The sequence below is a fragment of the Columba livia genome, chromosome 3 (assembly GCF_036013475.1).
Source record: "Columba livia isolate bColLiv1 breed racing homer chromosome 3, bColLiv1.pat.W.v2, whole genome shotgun sequence".
NCBI classification, from domain to species: domain Eukaryota; kingdom Metazoa; phylum Chordata; class Aves; order Columbiformes; family Columbidae; genus Columba; species Columba livia.
In genome coordinates, this window is record NC_088604.1 from 48998046 (window position 1) to 49015618 (window position 17573).

General features: G+C 37.1%; 1 protein-coding gene across 7 annotated transcripts in view; it reads left to right on the top strand.

Annotated features, from left to right (window-relative positions):
* Positions 1 to 17573, top strand: part of SLC16A10 (solute carrier family 16 member 10) — a 69494-nt gene that overhangs the window by 1744 nt on the left and 50177 nt on the right. The window contains exons 2-4 of one of the 7 annotated variants that reach the window (XM_065056667.1): positions 1289 to 6986; positions 7708 to 7820; positions 8992 to 9141. The exons of 2 other annotated variants lie outside the window; for them this stretch is intronic. Coding sequence is in view for 1 of the 5 variants with exons in the window: in XM_065056664.1 (XP_064912736.1) it covers positions 1448 to 1451 (4 nt within the window). In the remaining 4 variants the exon portion in view is untranslated. Of the gene's footprint in view, positions 1 to 1288; positions 7821 to 8991; positions 9142 to 17573 lie in introns of all 7 variants that reach the window. 4 more of the 7 variants (XM_065056666.1, XM_065056668.1, XM_065056665.1 and 1 more) reach the window with 4 other exon arrangements.

Consider the following 17573-nt stretch of genomic DNA (forward strand, 5'->3'; position numbering starts at 1 on the left):
TCCTTAGAAGAGTAGGAAGAGTTCAGAGCCCTGGATGCAGCAGGCACCTTCTGCATAAAGTATTATTTAAAAAAAAGCTGCAGCTACATTTTGTTTTGCTTTGTCAGATGTGCTCTCCTATCAGTAGTGCAGAAGACTCTAGTTTTGCTTTTTTAAATCCAAATGTGTATAAGTGGGGGGAAATTGCATAAGATGCCTTGCCTAGATGTCATGTGTGCATGTGAAGGAGGAGGACTGCAAATACAAAAGTGCTTCCTGTAAATAGCAGAACAGCAGATAAGATGGTGTTTTTCCTTTTAATACCCAAAAGTACCTTAATGAGTCTGGGCACTGAAAGGGCTAAACAGCAGCTGTCAGACAGGACTCTTTGTTCCTTAATGTTGAACTTCTTTGCCTAGAAACTGTTTGTCTGCTATTTTTTATCTTGTTGAAGATAGGACCAAGGGTGAACTGAACTAAACAAATTCTGATACAATATTGAGCTTGCCATGAAGGGGAGCTATGATCAGAAATGACAAATTGCACTTAGTTTATCTCTTATTGAACACTGATGGATAAGCTGGCGTGCTGTAGGAAGGAAAAGGGTGACTAATACGATGAAGTCAGCTGGATTTTAGTGTTAGAGAAAACCTTATCCTGATCACTCCCATAATATTGATTATAGTATGTAATCTAGTTAGTCTTCTGTGTTCAAACTGATTGCGACTCAAAACAGGCAGCCGAAACTGAGTTTGAATCAGATGTAATGAATTTGAAAACTGGGATTTATAATGAAAGTTTTCTTGCTTTGAATACAAAGTCTAATATTCTAATCCTGCAAAAAATCCCAAAAACAACAACAAAACCCACAAAAAACCCCAACAACAACAACAAAACAAACAAACAAAAAAACAAAAATAAAAAGCAACCAAACCTTTAAAATCTGTAATGCTGAATTTTTTTTTTTTGAGAGGTGTGAAGATTCTGGTTGATCTCCCCTGGCACCCCAGGTGCCTGTGGAATCTTGCCACTGATCCAGACTACCACAGAATTCAACTTTTTAACTAAAGATTACTTGGCTTTTTCCAGAAGCATATGTGTTGCTAGAGGTATTTGTGTGCATGTTTTTTTTGGAACCAGATGTTAGTTGTCTCTTGCCTGGTGTTTTCTTCAAAAAACCCAGGAATTAAGTAGACTACAGTCCATGCTACTTTTGTTACCTCGTAATAGATGAAAGGAGGATGCCTTTGTCAGGCAAAATAGGAAGGCATTAAGTAATCATAGTACATGCTTTTTTTGTTATTTTTAGTGGATGGATGGATATTTATCGGTATGAAAGACGAAATGGAAGGAGGCAGGAGAACGTAGTCAAGAAGTGACTCTGCCTTGCAGATAAGGAGTGGAAGGAACCAGAAGTACAGGCAAGGCAGGAAAGCTGTCTCCAGAATGCAGCATCAGCACTGGATAAATGAGTAACTATAATTGACATTTTTGCAGAATTCAAGAGTGTTAATGGAAGAACTTGTACTGTGGGTTATAGAGAGTTCACAAATTTCTTCAAGGGGTGTGTGACTATAATTCGTATTTTTAATGAATTTTTGGACTAGCATACAATATTTTGATATTCATATTAGTAAAAAGCTTGTTTCTTTGCTGATCGATTGCACTTTACAAACATTTCTATTGTTTCCTTGTGTAGCCAGTTTTTTTTGTTCAAATCTAATTGATTCACAAGTACAGAAGAGGAAAATCCTCCAATGTAAGTATAAAACTTCTAGAAAGATGTGCCTGAAGTCTCAGGAAACTACTCCATTCATTGTTTATAGTTCATTGTGTCTGAGGAACAAGTTGTGTGGAAAAACACAATGGCAATGAAATATGGGAGGCTCTTAGTCCTTGGAAATAGAGCAGACCTAGTAGGCCTCTCGTGTTCAAGTACAATTGTTGTTTGATTGTCCTTGAAGGGGAAAGATTGGGCCCCAGGGCCAGTTTGGGTTCTGGCAGTATGAGTACTTGGTTCCTCTCCCTGTTGGCATTGTCAACAGAGGGAGGGATGTGGAGCACTGAACCAGCCCTGGTGCTACCTCAGTTAGAGATCTGGCCTCTGAGCCCCATCTAGTCCTGTGTTGTGCTGGCTTGTTAATTTAATGGGACAGTTTGAAGTTGGAAGTTTTTTCTTTACTCTTTCCTTGAATCTTTTGCTGTTTTACTGATATTTGCTTCAGAGATAAAAGCACCATCAACAGTTTTGGTATCCTTTTAGACCTTGTTCTGTACCTGTCCGTCAGAACCACACTTTCATCTCTGATTCTATGGGATGTGGTTTCTGTTAAACTGGGAGGCTTGGCAAACTGGAATTGTCACATGGCTTATGAGAGAGCAGTTAACCCCTTTTTTTTTTTTAAATAAATGTCCAGTTTGGAACACATAAGTCATCAGAGCACAAAACTGTAACATGTATGAGGTACAAGAAAGCACGCTACTGTGTCACAGTTTGGTCAGTAAGGGATACATTGCGATGAAGGATGTAGTTTCACAGAAACTTGGACTGATGGATATTGGTGCTGCTGTAGTCTGCATTCCTTCCCACATTTGTGTGGCCATTGAAATCGGACTGGCTGAAAAATAACTCAATTTAAAAGTAACGTTTCACTTTATTCAGCTGCAGTCATATTTTTGTGTTGTTTTGACCTGGCTTTGTGGTTATAAACAAGTATGTAAATGAAGACTGTGGAGTAGTTGAAATTATGATGGGGTCAGACTGGAAAGTTGAAGGTAGTTTCTGTAGTATGCTGTCTCTCTTTAGGACAGAATAATTGATACCAATGTAGTTTACACATACATGCCTCCAGCCCTGGAGCATTTATCTTGTGCTCTTGATAACTAGTTTGCAGACTGATTAGCCTTGTGCCTGCTAGTTAGATTGTCTTTTTGTGTTCTTCTTGTTGGTATTCAGACTGGTTAGATCTCTTCCTGTTCCAACTGCAGATAAACTTGTAACAAGTTGCTTAGTTAAAGAGAATGATCTTCCTAATGTGTCTAAAAGCTATTCTTCAATTTATTTTGGTGGACTTCTTTAGAGGCCATACTTTGATTTCACAAGGATGAAACATCTCTAAAATACTAAAGATGATGGGCTATTACCACCACTCTGCATTAAATGCACATGCGTCAAGTTTTTGGAGCTTTTGTGTGCTGCCTTTCAGACAAAACTGTATCCTCTAAACCCTCCTTCAACCAAACCCACCTAAAACCTGAGTTTTTACTGTACTTTATTCATGAGGTAAATTGGATGAAAGCAAAATCCTGTTGATTGTCTTTCACAGTAATTTTGCTGTTAGTGTAATCTTATTGATAAATGTTTTCTCATAAAGATGTTACATTGGTACAACTATTATAAGCTATTATAAATGTTGTTTAGTGCCTGCCTGTAGCTATGCTAATCTAATTACATGCATCAGAGTAATGAAAGAGTTCTTGAACATGAGGTTAAAATAGTTTAAAACACCTTTAAAAAATTAAAGTCTTAATGAAACTTTTGGCTTATTTTTTGTTCATAAGATAAATGCCTCGTTTGATGGTTCTTAAGATAGTGTTAAGGCTGACTGTTTTCCAGTCACATTCTTAAATCTCAGTTTCTGAAGGGTTTATGCAAAATTTTTTTGAGTGCTTTCATTTCTAATCTAAGTAAACAGTAGTATTGCGTAGTTAGACTGTTCTGCAAATGGGTGAAGACTCCAACTTGGTTTTATTTCCAAGTAGCAGAAGAAACTATTTTTGACTAAGATTTTGAAGATAATTTATCTAGATGATTTGCTGGTCTGTCATCTGCCATTTTGCTTTCAGACAAAGTGGCTTGTGACTGGTGTGTATGTGTGTAGTTTTGTGTGTGTGCCTCCTTATGTCTTTTCCTTGGATAAATATTTCAAGTCTTAACAGTTTTGTTCCATGTGGAACATTTTTTTCATACTCTCAGTTAATATTATTGCTTTGATTGTCTCTGCTTCTATAACTTTCTGAAACATGAAGAAATTTGCTGTGTGTCATTCCAAATGAGGCTTTGCCATTTTATGGCATAACATGAAGTACTATGATGACATTATGCTATCTAGTTTGCATTATTTACGTAACCAAGTTTGTCTAGCTGCTTTTTATTAGTACCTGCATTCAGTGGAAGTTTTCCAGTGTGCATTGCTCTCTATTCTTCAGTTTTGTTTTGTTTAATTGGTCCCTGTAGTCTGTTCAATGTCAACTTATTTATCCATTTTGGCTACCATTCTTTGAGGTTCCTCAAATCCCTTCCTGATTTGAGTTGGACTAAACTCCTGTCTAAAGAGGCAGCTAGCAAAATGTGTGTGTTTATTTATAGACCCTCTTCTCAGTCTTAGGAAGATGTAGCAGTGCTTACTGCTGTTTGCCTATCCATAATGATGATTTCTTCTTTTAACTTGTTCTTCCTTGCCTCCAGATACTTGAAGTTTTCTGATAATATTCAGTCTTTTTTTTTTTTCCTCATGATTTGGTTTCTTTAGCCTCTTAAAGCAGTGTTGTTAAAGGCCAACTTGAAGTTTAAATATTATTTGTCTGTTTTCCTTTTATTCAGTTACTAATTTTGCATGCAGAAATGCAGTAGAATGTTCTCAAACTATTATAGCATGATTTGTTTGTTCTTTTAGCCAGTTTGAGATATTTCAGTTATTACAGGTAATAACAAAATAGTTAAGGTTTTAGACTCTGCTTGGAGCAATGTCTGCTAAAGCAGGCTGTTGAGGACTTTGCCCAGTTGGGTTTAGACCACGTCCAAGGATGGAGACTCCACAGCCATTCTGGGGACTGGTGCTGGTGTTTGACCACCCTTGCAGTAAATAGGGTTTTTTTACATTTAAATTAATTTAAATTAAATTCTCTGTACTTCAATTTGTGCCCATTGCCTCTTGTCAGAAAACAAGTGAGAAGAGTTTGGCTTTTTTTTTTTTTTTAACTACTTCTCAGGTATTTATGCATGCTTAAAAGATACCCCTCCCAGCATGTTCTTCCTAGGCTAACCAACCCCACCTTTCTTAGCCTCTCATCCTATGTTAGATGCTCCAGTTCCTTGGTCTTTGCAGCCCTTTGCTGCATTCACAGTAACAAGTAGACTATCTGCTCCTCCCTCAGCATAATTGGGGGTTCAGACTCTTGAAGCTTCAGGGTCTTGGCGAAGATAAAGTCAATCTTTCTTGCCATCTCCGGTACTGTGCAGTGCGCTGACCTCCTCCCGCGTTTTTGGCTATTGCTATGCAAACTGCTGTGTCTGGCCGTGCTATTGGAGCTGTATTCTAGGATAGCCCCTTTCATAATGTGAGGGTTCAACAGTCATATGAAGTTTAGTATTTAATGTTTTCTAGATTTTATAATGATATGATTCACTATTTGAAGATAATGCAGATAATCTTAACTGAGGAACTGAGTGGCAGTTCAGGTTTAGCTGTAGAGTTGTTATGCTCTTGAAAACTATCCTGTTCTGTTTTTCAATTACTCATTTCCTCATTTCTAGATTTATGGCTTAATTTATTAATGCTCATAAAATATTTGGGAATTGGTCTAAGTATTTGATCAGTCCCATTAAAGCATCTTTAGTTTGCTAAATGATAAGAAAATTTTGTAATTGGAACTCTCTTTTCTAGCCTTCTACTTTAAAAACAGAAGTGTTTCAAAAATATTCAGTTTTCAGAAATACCTATAAGTCTTATTCTAGATTTTTAAGACTTTTTTTTTCCAAAATTTTATGTAATGTAACATAATTACAGGGAAGACAAAGCTTTGTTGGTCTGAATTATGAATAACAACTTATAATAGAATCCTGCACCTCAAAGATCATGCTTTGAAATGAGGACTGTTAATAAAATTTTAACTTAAGATTGCTGTGTCTTGCTAAGGAAAATGAGGATTTTCAGTGAACAATGACCTATAATGCTTAGCAAGTAATTGCCCAGTTCAAAATTGCTTCTGCTCTGTGTACTACAATGAAGCAGATGTACTGATTACTTACATCCAAGCTAAGGTAGTATTGATAACATCAGTGCTTTATTTTAGAATATTCATTGTGGCAGAAGAGATAATATAGGTTCTTTCATATATATTCCATGTTTTTAAAAATATTTTGTTTTGTGAACACACAGTTAATGCAGCCTTAGTCTACTGCAGTTTAACCTTCAGCAAATATGTACAGAAAGGATAATTCTATGAGGAAACATTCCCTTGTGATCTTGCATTCTGTTTTACTTCCTGAAATCTAATTTATTACAATACTACCAGCTCTGGTTTATATCCAGCCATTAATTTTCATGGGAACTGGCTAGGAATGACTTGTTCTAATAGCTAAGTTAGAGTAGCAGCCCTCTAGCAAGGATGGGAGCAATTTAAAAATCATCAGTGTTAGTTCCCAGACACAGGAAGGGATTACTGGCATACTGAGCCCAAACTCATTATCAGCAGCATGTCTGTAAGCCCATGGAACAGTCTCCTTTAGGTGGTGTGGTTGTACTTTAATTGCAAGTTGTAAAGCAACTTTCTTGTTTCCTTTTTGCTGTAATAAGCAGAAATAGTGAATACTTTGGCTATCTCTCTGCTGCTGTGTGCTTTGTTCAGTAAAGCTGTACTTGATGTGTATGTTTAAAGTACCTCAATAGTTTTTTATTTTGCATTTTTAAGAACATAGATGTATGAGGAATAAGTAGTAATTTTAAACATTCGAGCTATTAATTTAAGTTGCTTAATCTCTATCATCCTATCGCAGATGACTTATAAAATGGGTGGTAAGGATTGCACTCTATTTTATCAATGCTGTAACTCTGAGCAAGGATAAAACACTGTGGCAGAATGTCCTAAATGAACTGTGATCTTTAAGCTTTTTGCTTCTGCAGTCTGGAAGGAATGAACAGTCCTTTATTTTTGAAACAAAACCACAGCTTTAACAGTTGCAAGTTCATTACATGATGACCAGGAACAGTGTTCTTGTGTGCAAGGTAAGAAAGCTGCTCGTTTTTGCAAACAAAAATATGTCTTAAGTAGAACACCAAAAAGGGATTTTTCTAATTGGAGAAGTCCTAGTTTGGGTTCCTAGTATGTTGCATTGAATGCTTAAGAGACAAATAATTCAAGAAGAAAATATAATGTTAGAATTCATTAAAAAGTGAAACTTAGTAAATGCTGAGATGGCCCATATCTTTGGAGGATTTTGTCTGTGCTGTCTGCGGTATTTGTACTCCAGAGCACGCAGTTGTCCTTGGACTGACTACAGTGACTGTGTCTTCTTCACTTATTGGATACAGACATGTATTATCCAGATGCCTCTTAAGGAGCTGTTCAGTTTGCTCCAGACTAGAGACTGGATGGCAGCTAAGCAGTGTACAGAATGAGCAGCTGAACCACAAGGACACAGGTGTAAAACTGAAACCAGTTTGGTTTGCACAAGGAGGCCTGTATCTCCTACCAAAAGTATCAGAAGTACTGAGTGTTCTTTGGCCCCATGGCCAGGGTTTACTTGAACAGTAACCTGATCCTGTATTATAATTAAACACACTGGAGAACATGCCGGGGTTGGAATAATCTCAGTGGGTTGCATGGGTGAGACTGAAAGCCTACTAATTTGTCAGTTTACTTTGTGTTTAGTCCATGTTATAATAGTTTGAGTAGTTTGAAATGGTTATCAGCTGCTATATAATGCTGCTTTTTTTTTTTTTTGAGAGGAAAGAAGGTGTGGTAGTGGTGTTTTACCCGAAGATGCTACTAACCTCTGAGCAAGTGAGATTGAAATCAAGAACCTGAATTGTGGTGCATATTTTGGACATGTGTCTGTGGTATGTGTCATGGTTTAGAATAACAACCTTCTTGGAAGGTTGGTGTAGCGTTAGATAATATTTTTTTCAAATCTTGAGTGTACTATTTAATGATGACTTTTGGGTTCTCCTTCAATTCATTTGCAGAAGTACTGCCTGTGGTGCCTTGAGTTAATTGTTTAAGTTGTCATGTGTGTGACAAGGGGTATGTACTTTAAAGAAAGCCTCTGGCACATAAAGTCAAATTTGAAATTGCCCTTTCTTTTATACCTTAAAGTAATTTCCTACCTTTGAAATATTTATGTAGCTTAGGCTCTTCAAAACCCGACATTGCATTCCAAACTTGAAAGAAATTAGAACTCTCAACTCATAATGTCTGACACTGCTGGGTGCACACAGTCATCTAGAAAATTAAATCAACACTAGGAAGTTTTCTGGAAGCTTAAACAAAATGTGCAAGCTTGAGGTGTATTTTCTAATCCTATCAGAGTAACCCCATTTCTTACAAATTGAAGCATGGAGCATTAACAGATTTTTATACCTCTGTACATATAAAAGTCTTTTGTTCATAGCGCAGCAGTTTAATGAACATTTAGTTTCATGCAGTGAAATCACTGACCCTTGCAAGTATGTGTAGGGGGACAGGGACAGAACTGGGTAGCTTAGTGGTAAGGCTGGACTGGAACTGCACAAAACCAGGATGGACAAAATTTGTCTTTGCATGCACTGTCAGAAGTTGAGTCAGCATGACCCAACTCTGGTATTCTGGATATTTCTTGCTTTTTCTAATATTAGGCAAAGAAAATACTACGTTGCATGCAATTCATGCTACCTCAGAACCGTAAAACTGATTTACTTATATAAATATTGTCAAGAAATGTGACAAAATGCTTTTGTAAGCTTATAATTTTGAATAGTGTTAACCCTGCAATTAACAATGTTCAGTGTATTTCTTTTTAGACAGTATTAATCTTTTGTGCATGTGGTATAATACATTTACTTTGCTATTAAGGGATGTTATATGACACATGTTCAGTCTCTACATCAAGGTCCATGACAAAACAACAACATACTGTATTAATTTTTTTTAGCTGAGCATCTATTATTTCAACAGTTGGTCAAAATATTTTTAAATGTTTTGTAAATAGCCTAATTGTATTTATTAAAGATATTTTTTTTTGGGAAAATACAGGTAGGGCGAGGCAGGTACTGTACAAAGTACTCTGCTGCTTGTTCTTTGGGATATGGTCCTGGCTTCCTCTGAGCAACGGATCTTTCTTTTCTGTTTATGAGATATCCCACCTACCAGTCTTCTAAGTGCATGTTTTCCTGATCAGGACAGGTAAGTGTGATGCTATAAAGAGTAAATTTAAAAGCCAGGTGAAAGAATGTGACGTGTCTCTAAGACTGCCTACAACTGGACCTGTGTGGTTTGTTCTGAAGTTTCAAACAAAAAGTATGTAGATTGTTAATGTGAGAGTGTTCCTGTAGGTTTCAAGTTAATTATCAGAATGTAAAGGATACAAAGTTTAACTTCAAGATGAAAATTTGCTGCAAGTTTTATATTACCTTTTGAAGGTCATAAATCTTAGCACTTCTCACAGCTTTTTATTTATAAGCAGTGTGGATTCTGTGGGAACTTGAGTGGTAGTTCTTTGGGATAGCAACTCAGCTTGAGAGATTGCTGGTCAGTGTCTACTGTGAAGATGTTGGTATTACAACGAGTGTTCTTAAAATGGAAAGGCTTTCATTGTATTTATCCAGACATTGATTTTAAAAAAAGAGCTCTGCTTTTCTTGAGCTTTTGCAGAGTTCTGTAGACCACTGCACAAACTGTTCTGTAGTCGTCTTCAATATACTTCTGTTTTTCTGGAAGAGAACAATTTCTATGACTGGGATTATACAGCTTGGTCATAATGGCTTAAAACCTGGTGACTGCTTTTCTTTTGTCTAAAAAACTAAAATCTGAAATAGAGGAGGCTCAATGGACTTTAACAGGTAATTAAGAGCAGCAGTCTTAGAAACGACTACTAACAGTAATGTAGACAAGGTGACTTGTTTATGAATCTCTGGCTGGTGTGATTGTAGCTGATTCTTCTCAGATGTATTGGTTCTTCTCAGAAATTAAGTAAATCATGCTGCTTTTTCTTTTAAGACATTAAGCACTAGATTCTGTCCACACAGTTTTTAGCACTTTTTCCTGTGTTATAAACCAGTGATGATTCTGACAAAATACATGTTAGTATAATTAAGAATCAGTCCTGATAATATTTCCTGTTCTGGACCTAAGATGCATCTTTGACTTCTGCTCTGCATCCTGCTTAATAGATAAGTAACATGCTGTTAATTTTATATGTATATGACCGAAGCCCACAGACTCTTGAACTAGAGGAGAGGGAGATGTTGGCCTCTAACCATCCACTGTATCTTGAATATACCTTGCCTTTTTCCTAACAAGATACAGGCCTTCACTGCTTACTATTTTTTTTAGCAAAGGCCTTGTGTCTGCTTAGTAATGCAAGGTTTTCCATCAGTTTGTAAGATCTAACTTAACTTTAGCTTTCTGGATAGAAGAATCGTAAGGGTTTATGGTTTTATCTCATTTATGCCATTACCACCAGAAATACCCCATCTCTGTGCTCAACTCAGAGCTTGGGAGTGTGATCAATTAATTTTGAGGTAATCTTACAACTAAGTGTGAAACTGCATAATTAGTAAAATTCTTCATTTTCTTGAATAAGTGCCTATAGTGGCCAACCTTTTAGTGAAGTGTTGAGTGTAGCTTTGGATAACACAGACACTGAGGAATGGGATTAAAGGTTTATGGCTGAGGGAGGGCATGGACATTTGATGGGAATCTCAGAGGTGGTTAAAGAATGGCTTAGAAGTGTTTACACAAAGATAGTAGAAATGAGGGGAGTTTGGGACCAGTGTAAATGCAGAGGGAGGAAGAAGGAGCCTCCCCCAACTGTCAGGGCTGCTGAAGAAGAGATCGAAGGTAAAACTAATCTGCTTTTATTTTAGAGGTAGGATGTGTTTTGTGTAGCTACTCTCTAGTGAAAACGCTACATCTGCACAGATTTATTTTCTTGATTATATAAGATCTTATCTTCCAAATTGACTTGTACTGCTTCTGATTAGAGCCATGCTTTGCTGTTAACACTGTCATTTGTTATAGCAGTTACTTTGTCTTTGCTCTCTGTTTTTTATGAAGTAATTTTCTAATTCCAAAGTCTTTTTCTATGTGCAATTGGTTTGGCTTAGACAAGGCACAGGTCCTTGGAAATTCCATAAGTAATGAGTTTCAGTTTAGTAAGACAAGGATATAACAAATGGTTTGTGATAGCAGTACCAAAGGATTTTAGAGCTAGTCTGTTCATATGGTTGCCTCCAATGTAAGGAGTATGTTTGAAATTATTTTAGTGAGATTTTTGCCCTCAGTAGTTATTTCTGGCATGTGCTAAAATCATAAATAGGTAAACTATATATAGTTGTTCCTCTCCTTACCTTTTTTTCCTATTTTTATCTGGGTCACTATGGGACTGTTGAAGCAAGTGTGATGGTTGGAGTGTTTTGTGTTCTCAATGGCGTGATATATACTGAGGTGCAATGCAGCCTTCCTAAATGACACTGGTGCCAGTCACACTGGATCAGTAATGTACATTTTGCTTTTATTGGTATTCTTTCTTTTGTCTTGCACTGCTTTTCTGTTTTGCTGCACTGGAATGCTGAGTGACATGGGCATTTTCAGCCAGTGATGCGAAATATGCAGAAGTGATGTTATACCAGGAGAGAATTGGCAAGGTGTAGATTATAGTAGAATGAGATGTAGTCAGCACATTCAGTGGAGTCTGGAGAGTAATTCAGCTGGCCAGATGCAGACTTCAAATTTAGGGTGGGCTGAAACTGCAGTCTACCCTGGCTGAGCTGACTAGATCTCTGCTGACTCTAGTGGGAGCTTTGACTCCTCACTCATACATCTACACTTGGGTGCTTTAACATGGAAGCTGAGTCCAACTCCAGGTGGCCTGTTTTGACCCCAAGTGCTTCATTTTTATTGATGAGCACAAGAAAAAAATTCTGTCATACCCTTGTGAGTACCTGCTACATCTGTACTGTCTTCACTCTTAACAGTATGCACACTCCAACATGCACATTAGTGCCTTCTAGTTAGAGATCATATTTACAAACCCAGTTGGTTGGATCTTCAGGGTTTTTTTTGTCAAAGGTACCTGCCTTTTTGAAGGCTTATCAGAGCCTGATAATATCAGTACAGAAAACAATTCCCCATAGAACTGTTTGCTCTGATGTATGTAGTTACTAGTTTAGCTGTATTTGCAGAACTGTCTTCTTTGATGTATGAGCTTCAACTTCTAATTGCTCTAGAATTTTTCATGTGCATATGGAAAACAGGCTGAGTTCCTGTGGCCGGTGCTTTTGTATTATTTTGTTTCTCAGAAGTAAAGGTAAATTTGTGTTTTTGTTGGAATGCTTAAATTCATTTATGTAGCTCCCAACACTTAGACTATAATTTCAGGTGCTGTGTTATTTTCAGGCATTTGCAAGTATGAGGTGGTTATAGGCAGCCTTTCCAGGAATGATTGTGGCCAGTGGTTTGATGTGCGAAGCTAATCTGCACGGGAGAAAAATCAATGTGAATACATGAAGAAAGATGAAGTAGTTTACCAGCCAACATTGATAGACTTCTAAGGCGTGTTCTCAGAGGCAAGATATAGCTGCTCAGTGTGACTTTTTTTTTCCCCCCTCTGTAAACCTTTCTGTTTCCAATTTTGATCTTGGCAGGATTACAGAGCCACTGGCATACATAGAGGACAGACAGTGCCAGTCAGTTATGTCCTGTCTCTGCACATTTGTTAGGAGGTGGAAACTGAAAATTGCTTCCTCTCTGAAACAGTGCATTTCTCCTCTGAAAGTTGTCATGGCAGGGCACAAGACTTTGCCAAAGTATCTGGTTGATGCCAGTTGGTATGTGCCAGTCAACTTTTTTTTTTTTAAATTTTAAAGTGTTGGCTGGACTAATATGCTATTTGAGACTTTTGGTCATGTGTTAATTATATCTCATGAAGATAAATAAATACTTGTAAACAAAGTTTGGAGTCTTTTTAGGAGGCATCTGTCTGATAAGTAAATTACCTGACTAGGATTTAACTGGATATAAGCAAATACAAATGGGAGCATTCTGGTAGTTTTTCTTATTCTAAGGAAAACACCTAAGAAAACATCATAGAAAATATAACTTGAAAGCATTCAGCTGTAACATAGAATTTGTAGATACTTTTGGGTTATGTTAGTATGATAGGTTAGATAGAACAATAATTGAAAAACTGAATTTGAAAGCCTAGACATCATGTATGCTGATCTCTTGATGTAAAAAGTCCTGACTATGTTTACACTGGGACTCACTTTTTTGTATGCTTGAATACATATCACAGTATGTTTGGGATTGGAAGGGACCTCAAAAGATCATCTAGTCCAATCCCCCTGCCAGAGCAGGAACGCCTAGGTGAGGTCACACAGTTACATGTCCAGGCAGGTTTTGAATGTCTCCAGAGAAGGAGACTCCACAACCTCCCTGGGCAGCCTGTTCCTGTGCTCTGTCACCCTCACTGAAAAGAAGTTTTTTTCTCAAATTTAAGTGGAACCTCTTGTGTTCCAGCTTGATCCCATTACCCCTTGTCCTGTCATTGTTTGCCACTGAGAAGAGACTGGCTCCATCCTCATGGCACTCACCTTTTATATATTTATAAACATTAATAAGGTCACCCCTCAGTCTCCTCTTCTCCAAGCTAAAGAGACCCAGCTCCCTCAGCCTTTCTTCATAAGGGAGATGCTCCACTCCCTTAATCATCTTTGTTGCCCTGCGCTGGACCCTCTCCAGCAGTTCCCTGTCCTTCTGGAACTGAGGGGCCCAGAACTGGACACAATATTCCAGATGTGGTCTCACCAGGGCAGAGTAGAGGGGAAGGACGACCTCTCTCGATCTACTATGTTATGTGTTAAAATACTTCTGTGTTGTTGTTTTATCATTTAACTTGAGCATACTACTTTTTTTTGTTGTTGTTGTGTAATGCTTTCAGTTTCTCTGAAAATAGATTGCTGGAATAGCATGCTGCCTGGTTTTGGTTTAAACAGGTGTAAGCAGCCAGTGGCACTCAAGGTTCTGCATGCAAATAAAGGGACACTTCTTTTTTAACATTTGTCTGTAGAGGGACAGTGCTTCCCTATTTAAAATTATTTTAAAGAGTATTTTAGCTTTTTTCATTCTGAAATTGTTCATTTTTTCCCCTTATGTCAGAATGTTATTATAGACAGTTAATCTCAAGATTTTTTGTTTTTCAGATCTTCAGCAGCAAGATGTAACGTGTCTGACTTGTTGTATGTGTCAGTTGCCAATACTTTACTGATGTATGTTGCCATTATGAAGCACTGGTTTCTACAATTTCTTTAGCTGAGTGTTTTGTAACTGTTTGTTTTTCCAAGCTCTGAAACCAGAGAAGAAATGCAGGAAAAAGGAATTACTCATTAACTTACTTAGTTTTACTATTATTCTTATTACTTTTATGTTCCTCATATGAAATGAGGTAAAATATTCTCCATTTTCAATTGGAAAGAGGGCAAGGTAAAAGTGACACTTAATCCAATTAATGTATTTTCCTGCTCTGATTCATTGTGATGACTTTGAGCATGTGGTAGTAACCGAGCATGAACTGCTTAAAGTCACAGAAACTAAATCCCCATTATTTCTGCTCATTGAAGGGAATAAATTAATTACTGGACACTAATCTTTAGGTAATTGCTCGCTGAGCAGGAGATCTTAGCTCTTAAAGAAATCAGTTTTGTAAGTTTATAGAACTGTCAGAACTAGTGAATTATTTTAAAAGGTTAACTATAAATGAACAGATGCTGAGCTTTCATTTTTACATGTGTAACTATTGCAGTTGAACCTTGCAGCATATGTAGCCTGTGGTGATAGATATCTTTCCCCTTAAGAGTTTTTAGTATAGCTTATCAAGTGCAGTTTAAGCTGAAATTTGTGTCAGTGTTTCTGGCAGTACAGAGGTAGGACATTTGTAGATAAGACAGAGTATATATTGCTGTTTTGAATGACCAAATTTTGGGTTTGAAATAACTCTTACTCATTTTGGGTTGGTTTTCTAAATTGGACATGGAGGAAGGCAGGTGTGCTTTAGCTCTAGACAGTCTACCCTGTAGCATTGCATTACACATGTAATTTTCCTGCTTCTCCTTTATTCTACATAACATAGGCAGTTTAGCCCTTGAATTCCTTTTTGTTCTTGATAATTGGATAGACTTGTGATTTATGTCTCTAGGGTACTGGTATTGAAAGTCAGGCCCCTTGGTCATCACTACTTTGCCTTTGGAGGACAGCCTGAAAAAGGGTGTTAGGAGTTATTTACAGCTGCTAGTCAGTAGCCTTAGGCCGCCCTTACTGCTTTGACCTCACTCAAGTATTTTACTTTGTGTAGGAACAGACTTCCTCCCTCACACATACATCTGGAAACATTGCGGGCCCCAAAGCTCGAATCTACCAAAAAAATTACTGTGTCAGAATAGTGCCTGTTAGCTTCTTTTCAACATCTTATATTTGCGAGGTAACTAAGGGGTAATTTAAATGGTTTCTGGATCTTTCTGACCTGATGGGTACTTTCTGTCTCTGTAGATTGTTGCTATGGGTAGTTTATGCATTTTTTTTTTTTTTTTTAAGGCTACAAAAATCTAGATTTGCCTATGTCAAATTCCTATTTTGCAGCTGGTCTTTACAAATTACAAGATATACAAGATTCTCTTATACTATATATCGCAACATTTACTACATTATATCTTTGATCAAAATTCCACGGGGATTCTAGCAGAGGGATAACAATATCCTGGTTAACAGAAACGAAATACTCTGATTGGAAGCAATTGTTCCATGAAGCATAATTCTGCCTGTCAATGAGAACCAGACTTCTTTCCTATAGACAGTCTTTTCATTGTGGAATATCTGCTTGAATTTTTTTCAATTTAAAGTAGGTTTTATTTAATCTCCTTCCATTTATTTTAATTTCTGTCAAAATATCAAGAAATAGCAGACCTACCATATAACAACACTATTATTAATATTCTGTAAGGACAAAGTGATCTCAGTAAGTCATACTTGACTTATATTTAGAGTTGTCACATAATTTCATATTAATACTGTTGTGAATTTCTATTCAGAGTGCTTTTTTTAAATAATAGGGAAAAACATTGAATCTTTGGACTTAATCTGGTTAAATTTGTGTATCAAGAAATCAAATACTTCTGTGCCCCTAAAGACTGAAGCGATATCCTCTGCAGCCTTCAATACATTCTAGTTACATGTATGCCATCATGTTGGAGGTAGCTCTAGCTATGCTTTTGAGATCGCTTTTCTTAGACCTAGCCATAGTTAGACCCTCAGCTGAGTGTATCGGTTTTACAGCCGTTCTTAGCACACCAAGAAAGGGGGGGTGGTGGTGTGTATGCATATAACCTGTCTCTGGAGAGGAAAATAACAAGCATTTGTACTCCCTCCACTCTGGGAGGAAAGGTTGCTAAGGGTTCTGTATAACTCTCAAAGGCTATTGGGAATGATTGCTTCTTAGCACCCCTCAACCTTCAGACATCTACAGGCTGGGAACAGTGGAGATAAAAGGTAGTTGCTGCAAATAATATGTTCTTAACACATGAACAGAAAACAACATTTCCTTTTGCACAGGTGAACTTCAGTTTCTGAATGCACACACATACTCAGTTTTAGGAAAGAATAAAAGCAGAATCAAACACAGCCTGCTGTTTTCAGGTTTGTTTCTGTCATGGCACAGCTCCAGTGTTTTGGTCATAAAACCTGTACACAGTGGAAATGCATTTATTAAGGGAAAGAGGTCAATATTATATGTGTTTGTCATTACAGATCTGAATTTTGATAGCAACATTGATTAGAGTAATAAAATTAAATTATTCTAGACTTATTTGAATAGGCTGATATAAAATGCAGAGGTATGCGATTTCAGACTTACGGATCTCCTGGATGGGTGCTGTGCACATGCAGTTGTCATGCGCAAACCAGAAAATGGCTTATTCTTGGCATTTTTCAGTAGTCAGGGGTGTTGCACTGTGCACAGCTTATCAGAAACAGCAAATGGAAGTGTTACTTTTTTCCCAGTGTTGTCCTTGCGTTTGTAAATACTTCAGTATTTTGCTTTCTTGGACTTCTGCTAATAGAAATTTATTTAATTTTGTATTTCCTAATGTCTTTATTGCTAATTTGGAGTTAATCAGTAGTGCTTTATATATTTCTTGAACACTTGAAAGTTAGATCTAAACCCAGATAGTTCAGCTTCTGAGTTTTACAAAGAAGTTTGAGTATGCAAAAGAAGCTTATTTTGGCTTGTCTTTATCATGCTTTTTTTAAATTTCCAGTGGTATAACTAGATGTGTTGCCCTGACTGTTAACATGTCTTATTTTTTTTTCTGCATAACTTCAGGGATAAGGAATTCTACTAAATATAAAAATAACTTATTATACCTAGCTGTTAATGATATTAACAAATCAGTGCTAGTTCTGTGACTGTTTTGGATTACTGTGCAAGACAGAAGTCAGATTCCTTAGAACTTCTGTTCACATGGTCTTGGGCTTCCAAGTCTTTAGCTGTTAAAATGTTTGAGTTAAAATTTGTTCTCATCTGGACTTCAACTTCTGAATGCAAACTGAGAACCATGGCATCATAA